The sequence below is a fragment of the Eublepharis macularius genome, chromosome 10 (assembly GCF_028583425.1).
Source record: "Eublepharis macularius isolate TG4126 chromosome 10, MPM_Emac_v1.0, whole genome shotgun sequence".
In the NCBI taxonomy this organism is placed as follows: domain Eukaryota; kingdom Metazoa; phylum Chordata; class Lepidosauria; order Squamata; family Eublepharidae; genus Eublepharis; species Eublepharis macularius.
This window is the reverse complement of record NC_072799.1, coordinates 31,093,878-31,109,991: the sequence shown is the minus strand read 5'-3', so window position 1 is coordinate 31,109,991 and position 16,114 is coordinate 31,093,878. Positions and strand designations below refer to the sequence as shown.

At 38.4% G+C, this 16,114-nt stretch overlaps 1 protein-coding gene across 1 annotated transcript in view; it reads left to right on the top strand.

Moving 5' to 3' along the window:
- The window catches only part of PAPSS1 (3'-phosphoadenosine 5'-phosphosulfate synthase 1), a 61,815-nt gene that overhangs the window by 12,381 nt on the left and 33,320 nt on the right, over positions 1–16,114 (top strand). The window contains exons 3-5 of the mRNA XM_054990540.1: positions 1,936–2,171; positions 6,229–6,367; positions 7,297–7,415. Coding sequence (XP_054846515.1) covers positions 1,936–2,171; positions 6,229–6,367; positions 7,297–7,415 — 494 coding nt within the window. The remainder of the gene's footprint in view (positions 1–1,935; positions 2,172–6,228; positions 6,368–7,296; positions 7,416–16,114) is intronic.

Genomic DNA, 16,114 nt, shown 5'->3' with positions numbered 1-16,114 from the left:
TAACCCACCTTTCTGATGTCAGTCTTCTACTCCGGATATTGAGGAAAGGCTGGATGGGTCATTATCACTTTGCGGTCTCCTAAGCAAGTAATATGAACTTTCTGGAAAGAGATAATGTTCAGAGTAGGACCGCTTTAAACATTATGGATTTGCCATATGAGGAGATGGGCACGAACCAGGAAAATGGCGGTTTGTTGTGGTTCGTCGTTCATTGCATTTCATGAACCACGAACTGGCATAAAATTGCCCGGTTCACAAACCAGTTTGTTTGGTTCATTAATATGTCACTTCTGGGGCAGCAGCAGGTCTGCAGAAAGCCCATCCCCCTCATTGCCTAGGAAACTGATTGATTGGTGCCAGGCTGTCTGCAGTGACAAACCGAAAAATAAAATGCTCTAAAAATTGTGGTTCGTCAGAAATGCCCTCCGATGAACTGCCAGTTTGCGATCTAAAAAAAATGGCCCAGTTCGTGATGAACTTTGCGTCATATTTTGGTTTGGGCCCATCTCTCATAAGGAGCACTCTGGCGAAAAGTTTCACTGCATATACACATACTAGGGAACTGCAGGCAGTAGTCTTTGGCTTATGGGGTTTGACAGCAGTCCATCATTTATTTAACATGTATAGGAAAATAGTAGGTGAGATGAGCCATGGATTTGGAATATGGTGCCATCAATATGCTGATGACACTCAATTTACTTTCCATCGGGTTCCAGGGAAGTACATTGAAACTCTTAGTGAGTGTCCAGACTAGAACAGCAATTTAAAAACAAAAACAAAAAACCTTGGTAAGTGCTTTCAGGCAAAAAAAAGTTCTTGGAGTGATCTGCAAAATGAAGCCATGCTGTGTAGTAGTTGCATACCTAATGGGAACCTACAGTGTTGTACTGATATGTACACAATGTATGGATACTGTGGTGGTTCTATTAATTACAAATTGGCTTCCAGTCAGAGTTCAAGGTGCTGGTGAATTTTCAAAGAACTAAACAGCTTAGCATCAGGATCTTGGATTCCCTGCTGGGACCCTGCTCTATAATTGAAGCTAGGAAAATGGGCATGAAGGCAGGTTCCTGTGAATTTATTCCACCAGCGCAGAGAGTCTTAAATAGGAGCTTTGACTACGTCAGAGGCAGGAGGGGCCATTTTTTCTGCTTCCTTTGCTGTAGCTGCCCATGTTGCGTGGTTCTTTTTGTTCATGCTCCCCCTCCTCAACTCCCAGCATCAGCTTTTTGGTGCTCACAGGAAAAAGAGGAAGGTGGGGAAAAACTCACCTCTGCTCTAGTACTTCCTGCTGGCAGTGCATAGGATCCAACCTTGTATAAATATGTGAAAATTGTGCTGAAAATCTTTAAAAACATTGATTCAAGGTACATGCCCACATTTAGTCTTTTTTATCTTGGTTGAATGGTACATGTGTGTTAAATTTCAGCACTTCTTAAAATCTGTATGTATATCGTGAAGTTGTAAAAAAAAGTGGCTTAGATCGTAAGTGTTGTTTCCACGTGCGTGCCTCTTTGTCCATTGCTGAGACCGTTTGTCCTCTGTTGTGTGAGTGACCTGCTTTTCTGTTGGGCTAGGCATTTTTGCTCTGCTCAGTGAAGCTCTGGCATTGCATGAACAGAAGCGCCCCGTGCTGGAAAAAAGTGCTCTACAGCAGAGGGCCATCCCTGTAATGCAGTGCAAATGGAAGTGAGGATTAGAATCCAAGCCTATTTGTACTCAAGGCAGCAACCCATACATATAAATGAATCCCATTTAAATGGCTGGGATTTATTTCAGGGTATACCTGGGAAACATTGCGTTTCTCTTCCATGAACTGCTAAATCAGATTAATTTAAAAATGACTCTACTGCATCCATAGTTGGAAAACTAGTCGTTTATTACATATGCTCAATGAATGTCGTTCAATTTTTAAAACAATCTGTAATAATGTAGGACTGTCTGGAGCCGGGAAGACCACCGTTAGCATGGCCTTGGAGGAGTATCTAGTGTGCCACGGCATCCCATGCTACACCTTGGATGGTGACAATATCAGGCAAGGCCTCAACAAGAATTTGGGTTTCTCACCAGAAGACAGGGAAGAAAATGTCCGCCGGATTGCTGAGGTTGCCAAGCTGTTTGCAGATGCCGGCCTGGTGTGCATCACTAGCTTTATTTCTCCTTATGCCCAGGTGAGCATCCAGAGTTTTGTAGTACTGAAATGTGGCAATTTCAAAAAGTATGGTCATCATTAATCTGTTTGGTTAATACAGGCAGTAGAATGTAAGCTGTGTGTCAACTATCGAGAAATTCGTCTAGCCATTAGAAATCAAAGAGCCTGTTGCCTGTGTCAAGACAGTTAATTTTTACTTTCCTCCTGCAGCTGTCCATGACGCTCTGTATCCAGAAGTACCTTTTCAGGAGTGTATGAAGTACTGTAGTAGAAAGAGGCGAACCCTATAAAGCCCAGCGCATTCATCTGGATGTGGGTTTAGACTAAAGCAGAGCAAATTTAACCATTAGGCAAGCTGAGAAAACAGGACTGGTGCAAATTTGGGGTTAATGAGACAAAGGACGACCTTTGCGCTGATGACCTTTCAGGGTGGTGTTGTAATCTGCTTGCAGATGTATAAATTGATCACACATGTGGGCACAGATGAAAGGAGACAGACCGTATACCAGATTCAAAGCACAGCTAAGCCAGCAACTTCTCTTGTTTTAACCTTTCTCTCCTTGGACAAAAATGGTTTCTGTGCCCATCTTGCCAGATAGGTATAACTGAAGGAGAATTTTTTGGTATCTTAATATAAATATTTATTTATTCAATTTTTATTCCTCTTCTGTTAAGATCTCGAAGCGGTTCACAATTACAACCAATGCAAAAATATAATATTCAATAAAATCACAATAAAACAACAGCTGAATACAAATTACTAAAAATAATTTAAAAAATAGCAGCTCAGTTACTCATTAAACCAGTGAACCTGTTGCTAACCATGAAGTATCAGGCTGTACCAAGGCTGATGGAAAGGCCTTGTCTTTGTCACTTGGCAGCACAGCATGACATGCATCAGAGGTCCTAATACTGGGAGGGCATGAGCATGGTGCTAGAAGGATTATTCAGGTATTAATTAGTTTACTGTTAAGCCAGAATAGTTAGAGAAATAGAGGGATGTATGTCTCTGTGTGAGAGAGAATCACTTGCTGCAACTATTCTTAAATGGCTTGCAGCCAAGTAATCAGTAACATGCTCTTTGGCTTGTTTCTGTCTATACTGGAGTGTGGATAGGTTTAAATCAGAACAAGGCTAAGCAGATAGGTACCTATAGATATAAATGGCAGTGTAACAAGAACTAGTATATATTGTCGAAGGCTTTCACAGCTGGGGAACGTTAGTTGTTGTAGATTTTCCGGACTACTTTGTCAGATTGCACAGGGAAGCCATTGGAATTCATAAGCATAAGCACAATTTCAACAAGAAAGAAGAGAATTTAAGAATGAATAGGGCATGGTTTCCAGTCCTGAAAAACACCAGACTAACAAAATACTCTACATCTTACAATAGCCCTGCAGATAAGATTAGCTTATCAACCACAAATCCATACGCAAAAGAACCTCCTCAGGATACAGTGAAGCTTCCCCCCATTAGCATTCCACACCTTGAGAAACTCTTACAGGATGACTCAGCCCAAACCCACCTTCCTGAGTAGATATAAATTACCTGCTAACATCGTCTCCACACATTGACACTGAGAGATCTCTGTCTTTCAGTGCTACACCTCTGAAGATGCCAGTTACAGCTGCTGGCAAAACGTCAGGAACTACAATGTCAAGACCATGGCCATTATGGCCCGGAAAATCTACAACAACTAAAGAACTAGCATAACCTTTGGAGTGGATGCATCTGGAGCAAGTGTCCTTTGATATTACTTTAAAATCACAGTTTTAGTGGTAAAAAGAAAAATCTTTTTACCACTACAAGGAGGAAAAAGTAAAATATTTTACACAATCAGATATTTAGCACCATTAATATATGAAACAACAGTATCAAAATTATGCAATATTTCAGGTAAACGAAACAATCCCCCCCTGGTTTAAAAAAAATCCAAAAGATGTGATCACCAGATGTTCCGTTTTTTAAAAAAGTGGAGTCTCTCTGAATATAATTTTAAGATGCTCCAAGGATGTGTTTCTTAACACCAAGAGGAAGGCAAGTCTGCTGACTGATTGCAAATGTATCCTCTTCAAGGAGAACAGACATGATGAGGATACTCAGAGTAATGTTTCTATTTCCATAGTAGATGTAATATCACTGTACATGTTGTAGGATAACTTTTCTGTCTCCTTACTGTCAAGTATTACTGCAGTCTGCAACATTATCAGCTAGAGATGCTGCAGTGTGTATGTCCTATTTCTTGAACAGGAGAGATGCTCCGTAGAAGACAATCTTGCTTACTTCTGTTGCATATTTACAAGGTTTATAATAAGGTCAGCTATGACTAGGAGAGCCAGTTTGGTTTAGTGGTTAAGAGCGGCAGAACTCTAATTCGGAGAACCGAGTTTATTTATTTATTTATTGTATTGTCGAAGGCTTTCACGGCCGGAGAACGATGGTTGTTGTGGGTTTTCCGGGCTGTATTGCCGTGGTCTTGGCATTGTAGTTCCTGACGTTTTGCCAGCAGCTGTGGCTGGCATCTTCAGAGGTGTAGCACCAAAAGACACACAGAGATCTCTGTCTTTTGGTGCTACACCTCTGAAGATGCCAGCCACAGCTGCTGGAGAAACGTCAGGAACTACAATGCCAAGACCACGGCAATACAGCCCGGAAAACCCACAACAACCATATTTATTTATTTATTTATTTATTTATTTATTTATTTATTTATTTATTTATTTTTACTTTGGATTTCTATTCCGTCCTCCCCATGGAGGGCTCAGGGCGGATTACAACAGTTTAAAAACATATTAGAATTCATTTATACAGTTAAAACCATAAAGAGATTTAAAAGCAAATTTAAAAGAGAAATTCCCCACTCCTCCTCTTGAAGCCAGCTGGGTGACCTTGGGTCAGTCACAGCTCTTACAGAGCTCTCTCAGTCCCACCTACCTCACAGGGTGAATGTTGTTGTGGGGATAAGAATAACATACTTTGTAAACTATTAAGTTGTCCTGAAGGGTGGTATATAGATCAAATGTTGTTGTTACTATTAGGATTATAGGGGAACATCATTTTTGTTCAGGCAACTGCAATCCCGATCACATCAGCCATCTTATACAGCAAACAAAATAAAAAGTTCAGCCTCTCCTCCCTAGAAAAGCCAAAGCAAGGCCTTCTGCGCTCCACCGCATTCCCAGACTGCATGCAGCACCACCATCAGTAAAACAGACAATCTTTCTCCCATTTGTAGTCTTGGAGCGATTTACAGTGATATCCCAAGTAGTGCTGCATTGGGCAATCTTGAATTTTGTTTGCAAGAGTGCAAAAAACCTTATTAGAGAGACCATTATTTCATATGCCTGTATGAAAATTCAGATGTTTAGCAATGCTGGTACACATTTAAATGCATACTTAAGAATTTTTCCTACCTTTATGACAAAAGATAAGATCAACCATCTGTTCAAATAGAAGTTTAAAATGAGTTGGCAGCTTTACAAACTGTCGGCTTTAATGGCTCAGTAAGAGCTTGAATTGCATTCATAACAGAAATTCTTTTTCTGAAAAACAAATATTTTTAATGTCTGTATCATGGGTGCTTAAAGCTGCTTGGAATATGTTGTTTAAATACAAGTGTAAGCATTGCAATGCAAGTGAACCTCTAGTGTTCAAATCAAACAATCCGATGTTGATATCCAGTTAGGTTTTTCAATAACAGAATTAATTATATGTTGATAACTTTAGTAGATGATGATTTTATTGCCTTATTATTGGTTCTCCCCCTCCCCCCATACATCTGGCCTAAATGTCCCTGCAAATTGTGGTTCATTGTTCAAGAGCCAGTCTTTCCCTGGAACTGTTTCTCCCTTCTTTTCCCTGTGTGGTAGTTAACCAGTGGTTTCACATGAAATGTGCACTAACATAAGCCATGGTTAAATGTAAACCTGGTTCCTTTGTAACTGTACCTAGCAAACCTACTTCAAACGATGGTTACAATTCCTGGTTTGTATTAGCCATGGTCTGCATAGGTAGATGTGTTAAGTATGAATATGTTAAGTAATTGTGACATTATTTTTCTCTTCATTGCTTCTCAGGATCGTAATAATGCTCGGCAGATTCACGAAGCATCAAGCCTGCCTTTCTTTGAAGTATTTGTGGATGCTCCACTGCATGTTTGTGAGCAGAGAGATGTGAAAGGCCTTTACAAAAAGGCTCGTGCTGGGGAAATTAAAGGTGAGTCTGGCACAGTCAAATCTTTTTGTGTTAATGACTTGATTGGGTGGATTATGTGACTGAATTAAAACTTCAGTGATAAATAATTGATAGCAAAAAAAAATATTGCTTTACAAACTACTAAAAGAGTATTTTAGCTTCCTAGGCAAGAGCAACACATTTTCTAGGTCACACATTCTTTGGATTTTTCTGGATTTGTAATCCAGGAAATTTTGAGTCTCCAACTGTGTGTATATTCATACTAGGGAAATACAACAATTTATCGATATACAGTGGCTGATAAAGAATGGTTCAGTTATTATTATTTATTTATATGCAACTTCTTCAGAGACCTGCTCAAAGCAGCTCACAAAATAAAACAAGGTAAAAATCACAATATAAAATAATTAAAATTAACAGCGTATTGTTGAAGGCTTTCACAGCCCGGAAAACCCACAACAACCAAAATTAACAGCCTTTAAAAACCAGCTAGTAAAAGTCAGAAGTGCAAACTAAACTAAACTAAAATAAATTGTAAGTGTAGTATATTCATAACAACGCTCAGGCTAGAAGCAGATTGTAAAAACAATTGGAAAGATTAAATTCTTAGTTAAAGGGCTTGGTAAAAATATGGTTTGTTTTATTCTGGCATGTAAAATGAAGTAGAGTGGATACGGATGAAGAGGAGGACATGCTATAGACCATGTGCTACCACTAAAGAATCATGGTTCTTGTTGCCACTGGTCTTGGAAGGCAGGGACCCGGAGAGCAGGGCTTGTGAGGAGGATTTTAACTGGTGGGTTTGATGTTATTCCTGAATGGACCAATAGGACCAATGATATTAGATACGTCTGCTAAAGCAACTTTTCATTTTAAGCTGTTAGAGCTGAAAATTCTGTTGATCACCCATAGAAGAAAAGCAATACTATTTTAAGTTCTCTTTCATGCAGGTTTTACTGGAATTGACTCAGAGTATGAAAAACCTGAAGCCCCTGAGCTGGTACTGAAAACGGATTCCTGTGATGTCAACGATTGCATTCAGCAAGTTGTAGAACTTCTGCAAGAGAGGGTATGGAGTCATGTGGTGATGGTGACATCTGTCCAGCCTGTAGACTGGTCAGTGGGAAGTGGCAGCATGAGTGAATGGCTTGTTTGAAAGGAGAGCTGCGCTGTTTAAAAGCTCGGTTAATCCAACTGATTAATTGATGAACCAGAAACCTTTTCCCATCCCCAATTTAACTGGAAGCTTTTTATTTATTCTTAATGCATGAACTTGTAAAAACTTTGACTAGCAAGCAAAAGTCTTCATTGGCCTGACGAAGGCAATTTTTTTTCTTGTGGAGTATTAGAATATTGGCCAAGTTGTCTCCATTATCTGAAACCTAAGGGAATGCCTCTTTCAAGATGGTGCCTGCTACAGTGCATAGATGCTTTATCTAAAATCATGAATATTTTCTTAAAATAATAATTTTCTTCATATACAGACTTATAAAAATTGAATCATTTACTTGATTAAAACTCATCATTGTTTAAAACTCATCATTGACTAACAGTGCAATCCTAAGGAGAGTTACTCCAGTCTAAGCGCATTGATTTCAGTGGATTTAGACTGGCATAATTCTGTTTAGGTTTGCACTGTAAGATATTTTTTAACTAGGTGACAATGCCTTTCAAAGATGTAGCACTTTTAAAAGCCAGCAGTTGTTTTTCCTCTGCAGTATGTCAGTGTTTTAGCATTCAGAATCTGAAAGGAAAATGGATCATAAATAAGATAAATTGAGTTCTGTTTTAACACGTTGAGTTACACAAAGCCATTGTTTGGCTGCCATGATACAAAGTTATGGGCTTACATATTTGGATTATGAAAGGATAACTGCAGTTGCTTCATCAATCAAATAATACATAACCTATACAGTGTATTGATTTTGTTGTTTATGACTCTGGCTGCCATCCTTGAAATAACTTGAATAACTTAAATTTAGGGGAGAAGTACATGTATTGAAGTCTTTATAATACTTGAGTAGTTAATTTTCCCTATTGTAAAGCTATTAAATGAGTTCCGAAACTCAGGGAAAGTTCTAGAAATCTTAATGTGAATTCCTGTGCTAGGAGCAGTGTATACTTACAGAGCAGTTGTGTAATTTTTGGGTCTGAAGGTAGCATATCAACAAAGAAGGAATTTTGTGAGATCCTCTTTAATATTTGGAAAGCTACAATAGATTAGCCTTTCTCAAGTGAAAGGCGATGCTTGTTTCTCACCCTAAGAATGAATGAAGGTGAGAGGTATGATGCTTTTAAAATTTTGAATCCAATACTGATCCATGCATTGGTTAACTTTAAGTCTTGGCTACTGTAAAATGCTCTGTGTGGGGCTGCCCTAGTGAAAACACAAAAACTTTAATTATTTTAGAATTAAACTTTAATTATCTTAGCAGCCAGATTACTAACAGGAGTGAGGCTCTCTTTCTGTATTACACCAATGATGTGATGTTTACATTTACTGCCTATTTATTTCCAAGCTCCATTCATGGTGCTGAATCTTGTATTTAAATCACTTTATAACCTAGCAAAATAGAAAAGAGTCCAGTAGCACTTTTAAGATTAACCGACTTTACTGTAGCATAAGCTTTTGAGAACCACAGTTCTCTTTGTCAGATGCATCAAACTGTGGTTCTCGGAAGCTTATGCTACAGTAAAGTTGGTTAGTCTTAAAGGTGCTGATGGACTCTTTTCTATTTTGCTACTGCAGACTAACACGGCTAACTCCTCTGGATTTATAACCTAGGTGTCACATTATCTGAAGGACTTTATCCCTGTTTGAACCTGTATGACAACTCCTCTTCTGAACAGTATCTGCTGCCCATCCTTCCTCTGGGTAGATGTGAACAGTGGTGGCACTTTAATGTTCATTGACAGTCACAGCTGCTACACTTGGATGGCCGCAAGCATGGATTACTTTAAAAAGGGAGTTAGACAGTTTCATGGAGAAGAGGTCCATCAGTGGCCATGGTGATTAAAAGGAACCTCCATATTCAGGGACAGCAGATCTCTGAATATCAGTGCTAGGAGGCAACATTGTGAAAGATGTTCGCCTCTATGCCCTGTTTGATGTCCCTGTTCTTATGGCATGGTGGTGGAGAGTGCCCTCAAGTCAGAGTTGACTTATGGCGACCCCTGGTGGGGTTATTCTTTCATGTACTTAAACATGTTAGCACTTCCTGAGACTTACGCTGAGATCACTGTTCTTTGGTGCATGTTATCAGCCTGGGAAATCATGTACCTGTATAAAAAGCTTTTTGTTCTACTGTTTGCCGTCTAAATAGTTTAGGGCTGTTATCTCACGCCACTGGTTCTGCCTACAGGTTATGCACATTCTGTTCTGTTTCCCTTTATTGTAATGTAAGGAAGGTGTACTTTTTTTAAGCATTGGAATTCACACCTGAAGGAAAAGAAATGGTGCATACTGGACAGATCCTGCACCAGATACTGATTTCAGCAGTGCCTCAGATGTCCTTTCACCCTTTTTTTAATTGCTCAAAGTAAGCGGATGGTAAAGTTTCTTGCAACATTTCTTTTTGAGTCACGCTAACACTCAGTCTTCCGAAATATCGTTGGTAAGTACCTAGTGCACTTTCTAGGATGCAGTGTTGTCCACCTGGCTCCATCCATTGTGAGCTTTTAGAATATTTTGTACACACCTCAAGTCCAAAAATCTTTTGTTCATGTAAAACACTTCCTGATCTCTGAGCCTTGCCAAAAGCCTTAATAAACAAGCCATTTTACTATTTAAAACAAAAACTAGTTAGCCCATGTGTCCTTTCTTATATGGATTGGTTGTTTCCCTTTGGCAGTTAGTGGGAGACATCAATGTATGATGTTACAAAACAAAATATATGCATTACTTACCATGGTTCATGGAGATGACAAAATCTAGTTTTCCTTTGTGATGATTATGATAGGGCTCTACAGATCACTGCTTATGTGACTCACAGTGCAATCCTAAACAGAGTTATTCCAGTCTAAGCACATTAAAGTCAGTGCCCTCAGACTGGAGTAACTCTGCTTATGATTACACTGTCAGTGAATCCAGCTACACAGTTAATAGAGCCACCTGTCCTCCTTCACTTGTAGTATTTATGTTTTTCAAGTTTCTTTTTGCAAGGAGTAAAAAGTAGTGCTGGGACAGGAAATGAGTAGATGAGAGGGCTGTCCACAGTTCTATACTTGACTGCCACAAGCGCATCCTGCGTTCATCTTCAAAGATATTATCTGCTATTACAAGGGCATAAGAAAAATTTCTCCTCTCCCTCGACTTCCCGTAAAATCACTGGATATCAAAAACATAAAAAGGAAACCTTAGCATAAAGGAAAAATTGCAACAATTAGTCTAACTCTGAAGAATCTTTGTGTGTTTGTGTTGTGTTTCACAATAGAAATCAATAGACAGTTTGTACAGCATGTGATTTTGAGATATGAGCTTATGTGGAAGGCTTGTAGGCTCAACAGAAATCTCTTTTCTGAATATCTTACATTTATTCAGCTTAATGTAATATTTAACTGCAGAATATGTAAATTTACAAAAACATAGTTTTTACTAGTCTCTGGTTCAGTAACAAACCCTGGAATTTATTTACAGAAATTATGTGTAATTTCTAATGTACTGTGAAGTCACATTAGAAATAGAGGGTTGGATCCAAAGGTACTCTTCTGCCAGTGTAATGACACTTAGGCTTCTGTAACAACATTACTGTTGATGGTGGATGAGGGTTACATTTGCCAGCTTCTCCTCCCACTGCACATCCCCACATTCCCTCCCATGCATTGATGAGTTCCTGTGATGACCAGAATCAGGAAATGGTGGGGAAGCAATGGAAGGGGAGAGGCAGGGATGTTCCATTCTGTGAGCTTTGCTCATACTTTGAATCCAACCCATATTATACCATATGCATGTACACTGTATTATATGTTAAAATACATATATATATATATATATATATATAATACAATAATATATAATACAGTAATATTATATAAATATTTAAAATGTTAGTCCAATTGTAAAATGGAATAAAAGCAACACATATGATCTGTTTACCACAGTAGTTCTGGCTTTAGGCGCAGGCGTATCAAACAGCTCCTTGAGGCAGGTGCCAGGAACAGGGTATGCCTTCACAGATTATCAACTCCACTCTCAGCAGCTAAATAGACTAGTATAAGTGGTTAATTTTCCCTTGCAAAGCTGACAACACTGATTTGTGTGCATAGCCAATGCTGTGTTGACTTTTAGCTATTATTTTTAATTGGTGGGAAAATTTATTACTTCAGTTGGACCCAATATTGATAAGCAGTTTGATTTCTAGATGAAATATGGTTTGGACTTGACATTTTGAAAAAAGATTCTGTAAATGTGAAGAAAACAAATTTGTTTTTGTTTTCTTATTTATGTCAAGAATAAATACAGATCCTAACCTGAAAGTTGATCAACTTGTATGACAGGTATACATTATACAAGTGAGTTGTGCATTAAATTCTAGTATAGACTTATATATCCAATTTTTAAAAAAAGGTGTTGACAAGTTGAAGAAAGATTGGGGAAGTGCCGAAGAATCTCCTGCCTAGGTAGGGCACCATTTGGTCTAGGGCTGGCCCTATTTCAGTGAGAATGCAGGCATAACAAACTCATAAAGAAGCATGCACATAAGAGAGCCATCCTTCTAACCCACATGGCTGTTAGACCTTGTGGGTTCCACAGACTTGGGTGTAAACTTTCCAGGGGTTAAAAATGACTGCTTGGATGGAGGGGGACACAGGAAAAATATGTCATCCTTACATCTGTGGATCACAAGATCCAATCCACTGCCTAGTATTGTAATTGGGGGGGGGGGGCTTAAGCCAGAATAATCCTTGAATGAAAAGCTCAGTAATTCCTTCTTCATTCCAATACTGCTGTATTGCACATTCAGAGGAGAGGATAAGGGGAAGCAGTGCTAGGTTTTGGATGTGCATGAGTGGATTTGTGAGTGTACTATGTCAACAACCTGCTAATGAATCAGGTCCCCACTGTTCTATTATGCGAGTGCTTAGCTCAGAGTGCGCCATGCTGTGAGTGCTCCATGCCATGTGACAATAGGGTTAGCAGAGTCATGGAGTCATAGAATGTTAGAGGTGGAGGTTGTCTATTGAACCCACCTAAGTCTATGACTACTGAGCCACAACATCCCTGACAGTTAAAGGCTTCCAGTGAAGGGCAGGCCATAATTTCAAGTGGCAATACTGAATAGCACCTGCTGGTGGGAAGTTCCTCCTCACTTTTAGTTGAAATCTACTTCCTTCAATTTCCATCCAATCGTTCCGCTTATGACTTCGGTAGCAAGAGCAAACACGTCTTCTCCATCTTTTACTGACAGCCCCTTCAGATACTTCAAGTCTGTGATAATGTCTCCCCTTTCTCTTTTCCAGGGTAAACATGACCAGTTATTTCAACTTTTTCTTACGTTATGGCAGGAAAAAGCTGTATAGAAATATTTTAAATTCGTAGGGCTTGGTTTCCAGACCTTTTACCACCCTTATCACCTTCCTCTGTGCTGCTGTTTGGCTGTGCTGCAGACAGTTTCCATTCAGTGAAGTTGGTTCATAAGTTGATTGACTGTTATGTATTATGTATGCTTCTTGGAGCAAGGTGACATGTGGAAGCGTTTCAGATGGCTTCGTATGTTGCACTTAATTATAAGAATTTTAGAACCTTGATTCTCAAAGGTGTTGGCAAGGAACACACACATCTCTGAGTCAAAATCTACAGCTTGTATTGTAGTATTTTCACGATTATCTTCTATGTTCATCTGCTCTTCTTTAGAAGCATCAGGGATTACATTTTAATTTGAAAGCCTTTCAAGGGCTCCCCCACTGCAAACAGCTGCCCATTTATGGCCATAAGTTAAGAAAATGTGGTCCTCCGCAAAGGACCACAAAGCACAAGCAGACCATCTATAGTGTTGCACAGTACAGTAACATTTGAATATTTAATTTGGTCAATTGTATGAAAAAACAGAATCTGATTAAGCAAGTCCATGCTTAAGCTCACAAAAATCAATAGCTTTAAATGCACTTAATGGAATGTTGATTTATGGCTTCTGACTTTTCACAGATTGTTAACTTATGTATGTAATAATGTGCATGGCTGTTCTTAAAGGATGAGCAGCCTTGTTTTGTTTGGAAATACATCTTTATGTTTAACTATGATTAGGGGGTCTTCTTTTGAAATTGGTGAGCTGTGTTTTATGTGTGACATTCTCTAGATCCTAATGCTATTCAAAATATGATTTTGACATTGCCTGCTCATAAGAAAATAGCCTGATACATTGTCCACTAGAGATCTGTGCCATTTTTTTTACTTGTGTCCTTTCTACACATCCGATGTAACATGTCCCACAAATTACACCACTTATTAAAATGCACTTGCAATTGTGCCCATGTTGAAAGTGCAGTGTTAAATTTTCATATGAGCAATAAATATCAGTTCTGCTCTTACATAGTAGCTTTAAGTACTGGGTCAATTAATATTGATCTTAATAGCTCAGTAAAATGACATGGTGAAAGACATTGTAGCTATGCAAATTAACAGAATTTTTGTATACCTGGGTTGTGTTAATTAACTAAGGGTTAATAAATTAACATTTGCATGTTAGGTATCTGCACCAAAGCGGAGAGTGATGAAAGTGTTAAGATAAACTTCATTGATCCTGCAGCGAAGCACAACCTTCAGGCAGTCACTAGATGGCCTACCAGTATCGCCTTTTTGCTCAGCTGTCTCAAAGAACCAAGATTCTTCTTGCCTCTGTTTTTAATCTAAAGCGATGCTTTAAAAGTTGTCTTTTATTTGTACCAGGATCGCTAGATTTACTAAGGCTATAAATTTATTTAAATGTTTCTTCTTTTCATGAAGTCATAGTTTAATGTCCTGAAATAAATTTCATATTGTACATGAATTGGGCATCTTGGCTAAGTTTTAAAACACTGTTGAGATGTCATTTGTATTTGCATTTTTGGGGTGGTGGTTGGGTGCAGGCATGTACGTTGATTGTGTTTATCACGTCGTTGAGGGAACAGGCACAGAATGTTCATTTTTGAAATAAGTTTTGCCAAAGACAAAACAGGACTGAAATAGAGAAACATTCTTCAGGATTTATAAAAGTGGATTGTTTTCATAAAATGTTAAAATATTTCTTTCATATAATTAAATGACTTGTCCATCTGTACATACTTTTACTTTCAAAGCAGCACAGAGGAAGGAGTATTAAATATTCCACTCTTGTTTCAGGAGAAATGTATTCCTAGTAGTTTGATTAGAAAAATCCCTTAGCTGAAGTTTTCTTTCATTTATGGAGGAAAGCGCACAGCATATTAGATGCTGCCTCTGTATCAATCTTGTGAATACTGTTAAGCCACTAATGTTTGGTGGTAATTCTTAACCAGACCTCTTCCTCACTGAAAATTATTCAGATGAATTCCTCTCATATAAAAAACCTAATTAAAATGTTGCTTTCTTTCTGGAAGCTGTTCCCCGACCAAATCTTTTTATTTTTGAAAAGATAATCTTTCCTTGAAAGTGGTATGTGAGAGAGGACTTGCTTATAGGTTTCTGCAATTGAAAACTAAGAATTAAGGAAAGTAGTAGTAATTTCCAAAACAGACGTGAAAGTTTGCAGCAGAACAAATGCTTTGGGACTTTAATGGAAAATGTCACTAGTCAAAATGTAACTATTGAATTAGATCCGTTTCTCTTCTTCTAAGCTTAATTTGACTTTCCTTTTTGGGGTGGGTGTGATAGAAGGAAGAATCACTTGTAATATTCCATGCACTCAAATACGTAATATGTGAAATGCTAATACATGAACTTGGGTTTGCTGGGGTCCTTTTCTCCAGAGTTCATTTTATGATATAGAACTAGCGGTGGGTATGACCTGTGCTTTAGATGCGTTCATGTTTCAGTCTTGCACGTATGAAAGGATAGCAAATTTAGTTGCCTGAAGTGGCCTTCAGATTAATAGTTAAGTTTAGTATTTTGTGGAGGCTGACCCTAAATTAAATCCGTTTCCTTAAAGCTGCCCAATTCATGTACAATATGAAATTTATTTCAGAACATTAAACTATGACTTCATGAAAAGAAGAAACTTTTAAATAAATGTATAGCCTTAGTAAATCTAGCAATCCTGCAAATCTAGCAAATCCTGCAAATCTAGCAAATCTAGCAACTCATTCACTGGCTAGACAACCCATTGTCTTCATATAGCAGAAGTTGCTGTTTCCTTTGTTAATTCTTTCCCATACTAATTTTGGTGTGATCCTATTCAGCTGTTTACACAAATTACACTAGTTATTTTTGGTAAGAGGGTTCCCAGCGCATCTAGTTTCTGTACTTCCCAACAGCTTTCTAGCACGTTGCAGAAGATGTTCCAGTCTACATATTAGTTGCAAGGAATGGAAGAATTTAGGAGCAGGCTTAGGTTTATATTATGATTTGGGGATGACAGGCTTATTTGAAGAATATCTGCAGTATATTTTTCCAGTTTCAAAATCAAAAGCATGATTGACGTTTTCTTCCCGTCAAAGGAAAATTAATATTAGCTTGCTTAGGCACCAAAGTTGCAAACTGTTTTTAGTTAGTAATAATGTTTGGATACATCATTGGCAAGAAATTAACTTTGTGGTGACTCCATCACGTTCTTTTCCCACTTGAATGTTGCTCTGGTTGTCTGTGTAGTACTTACG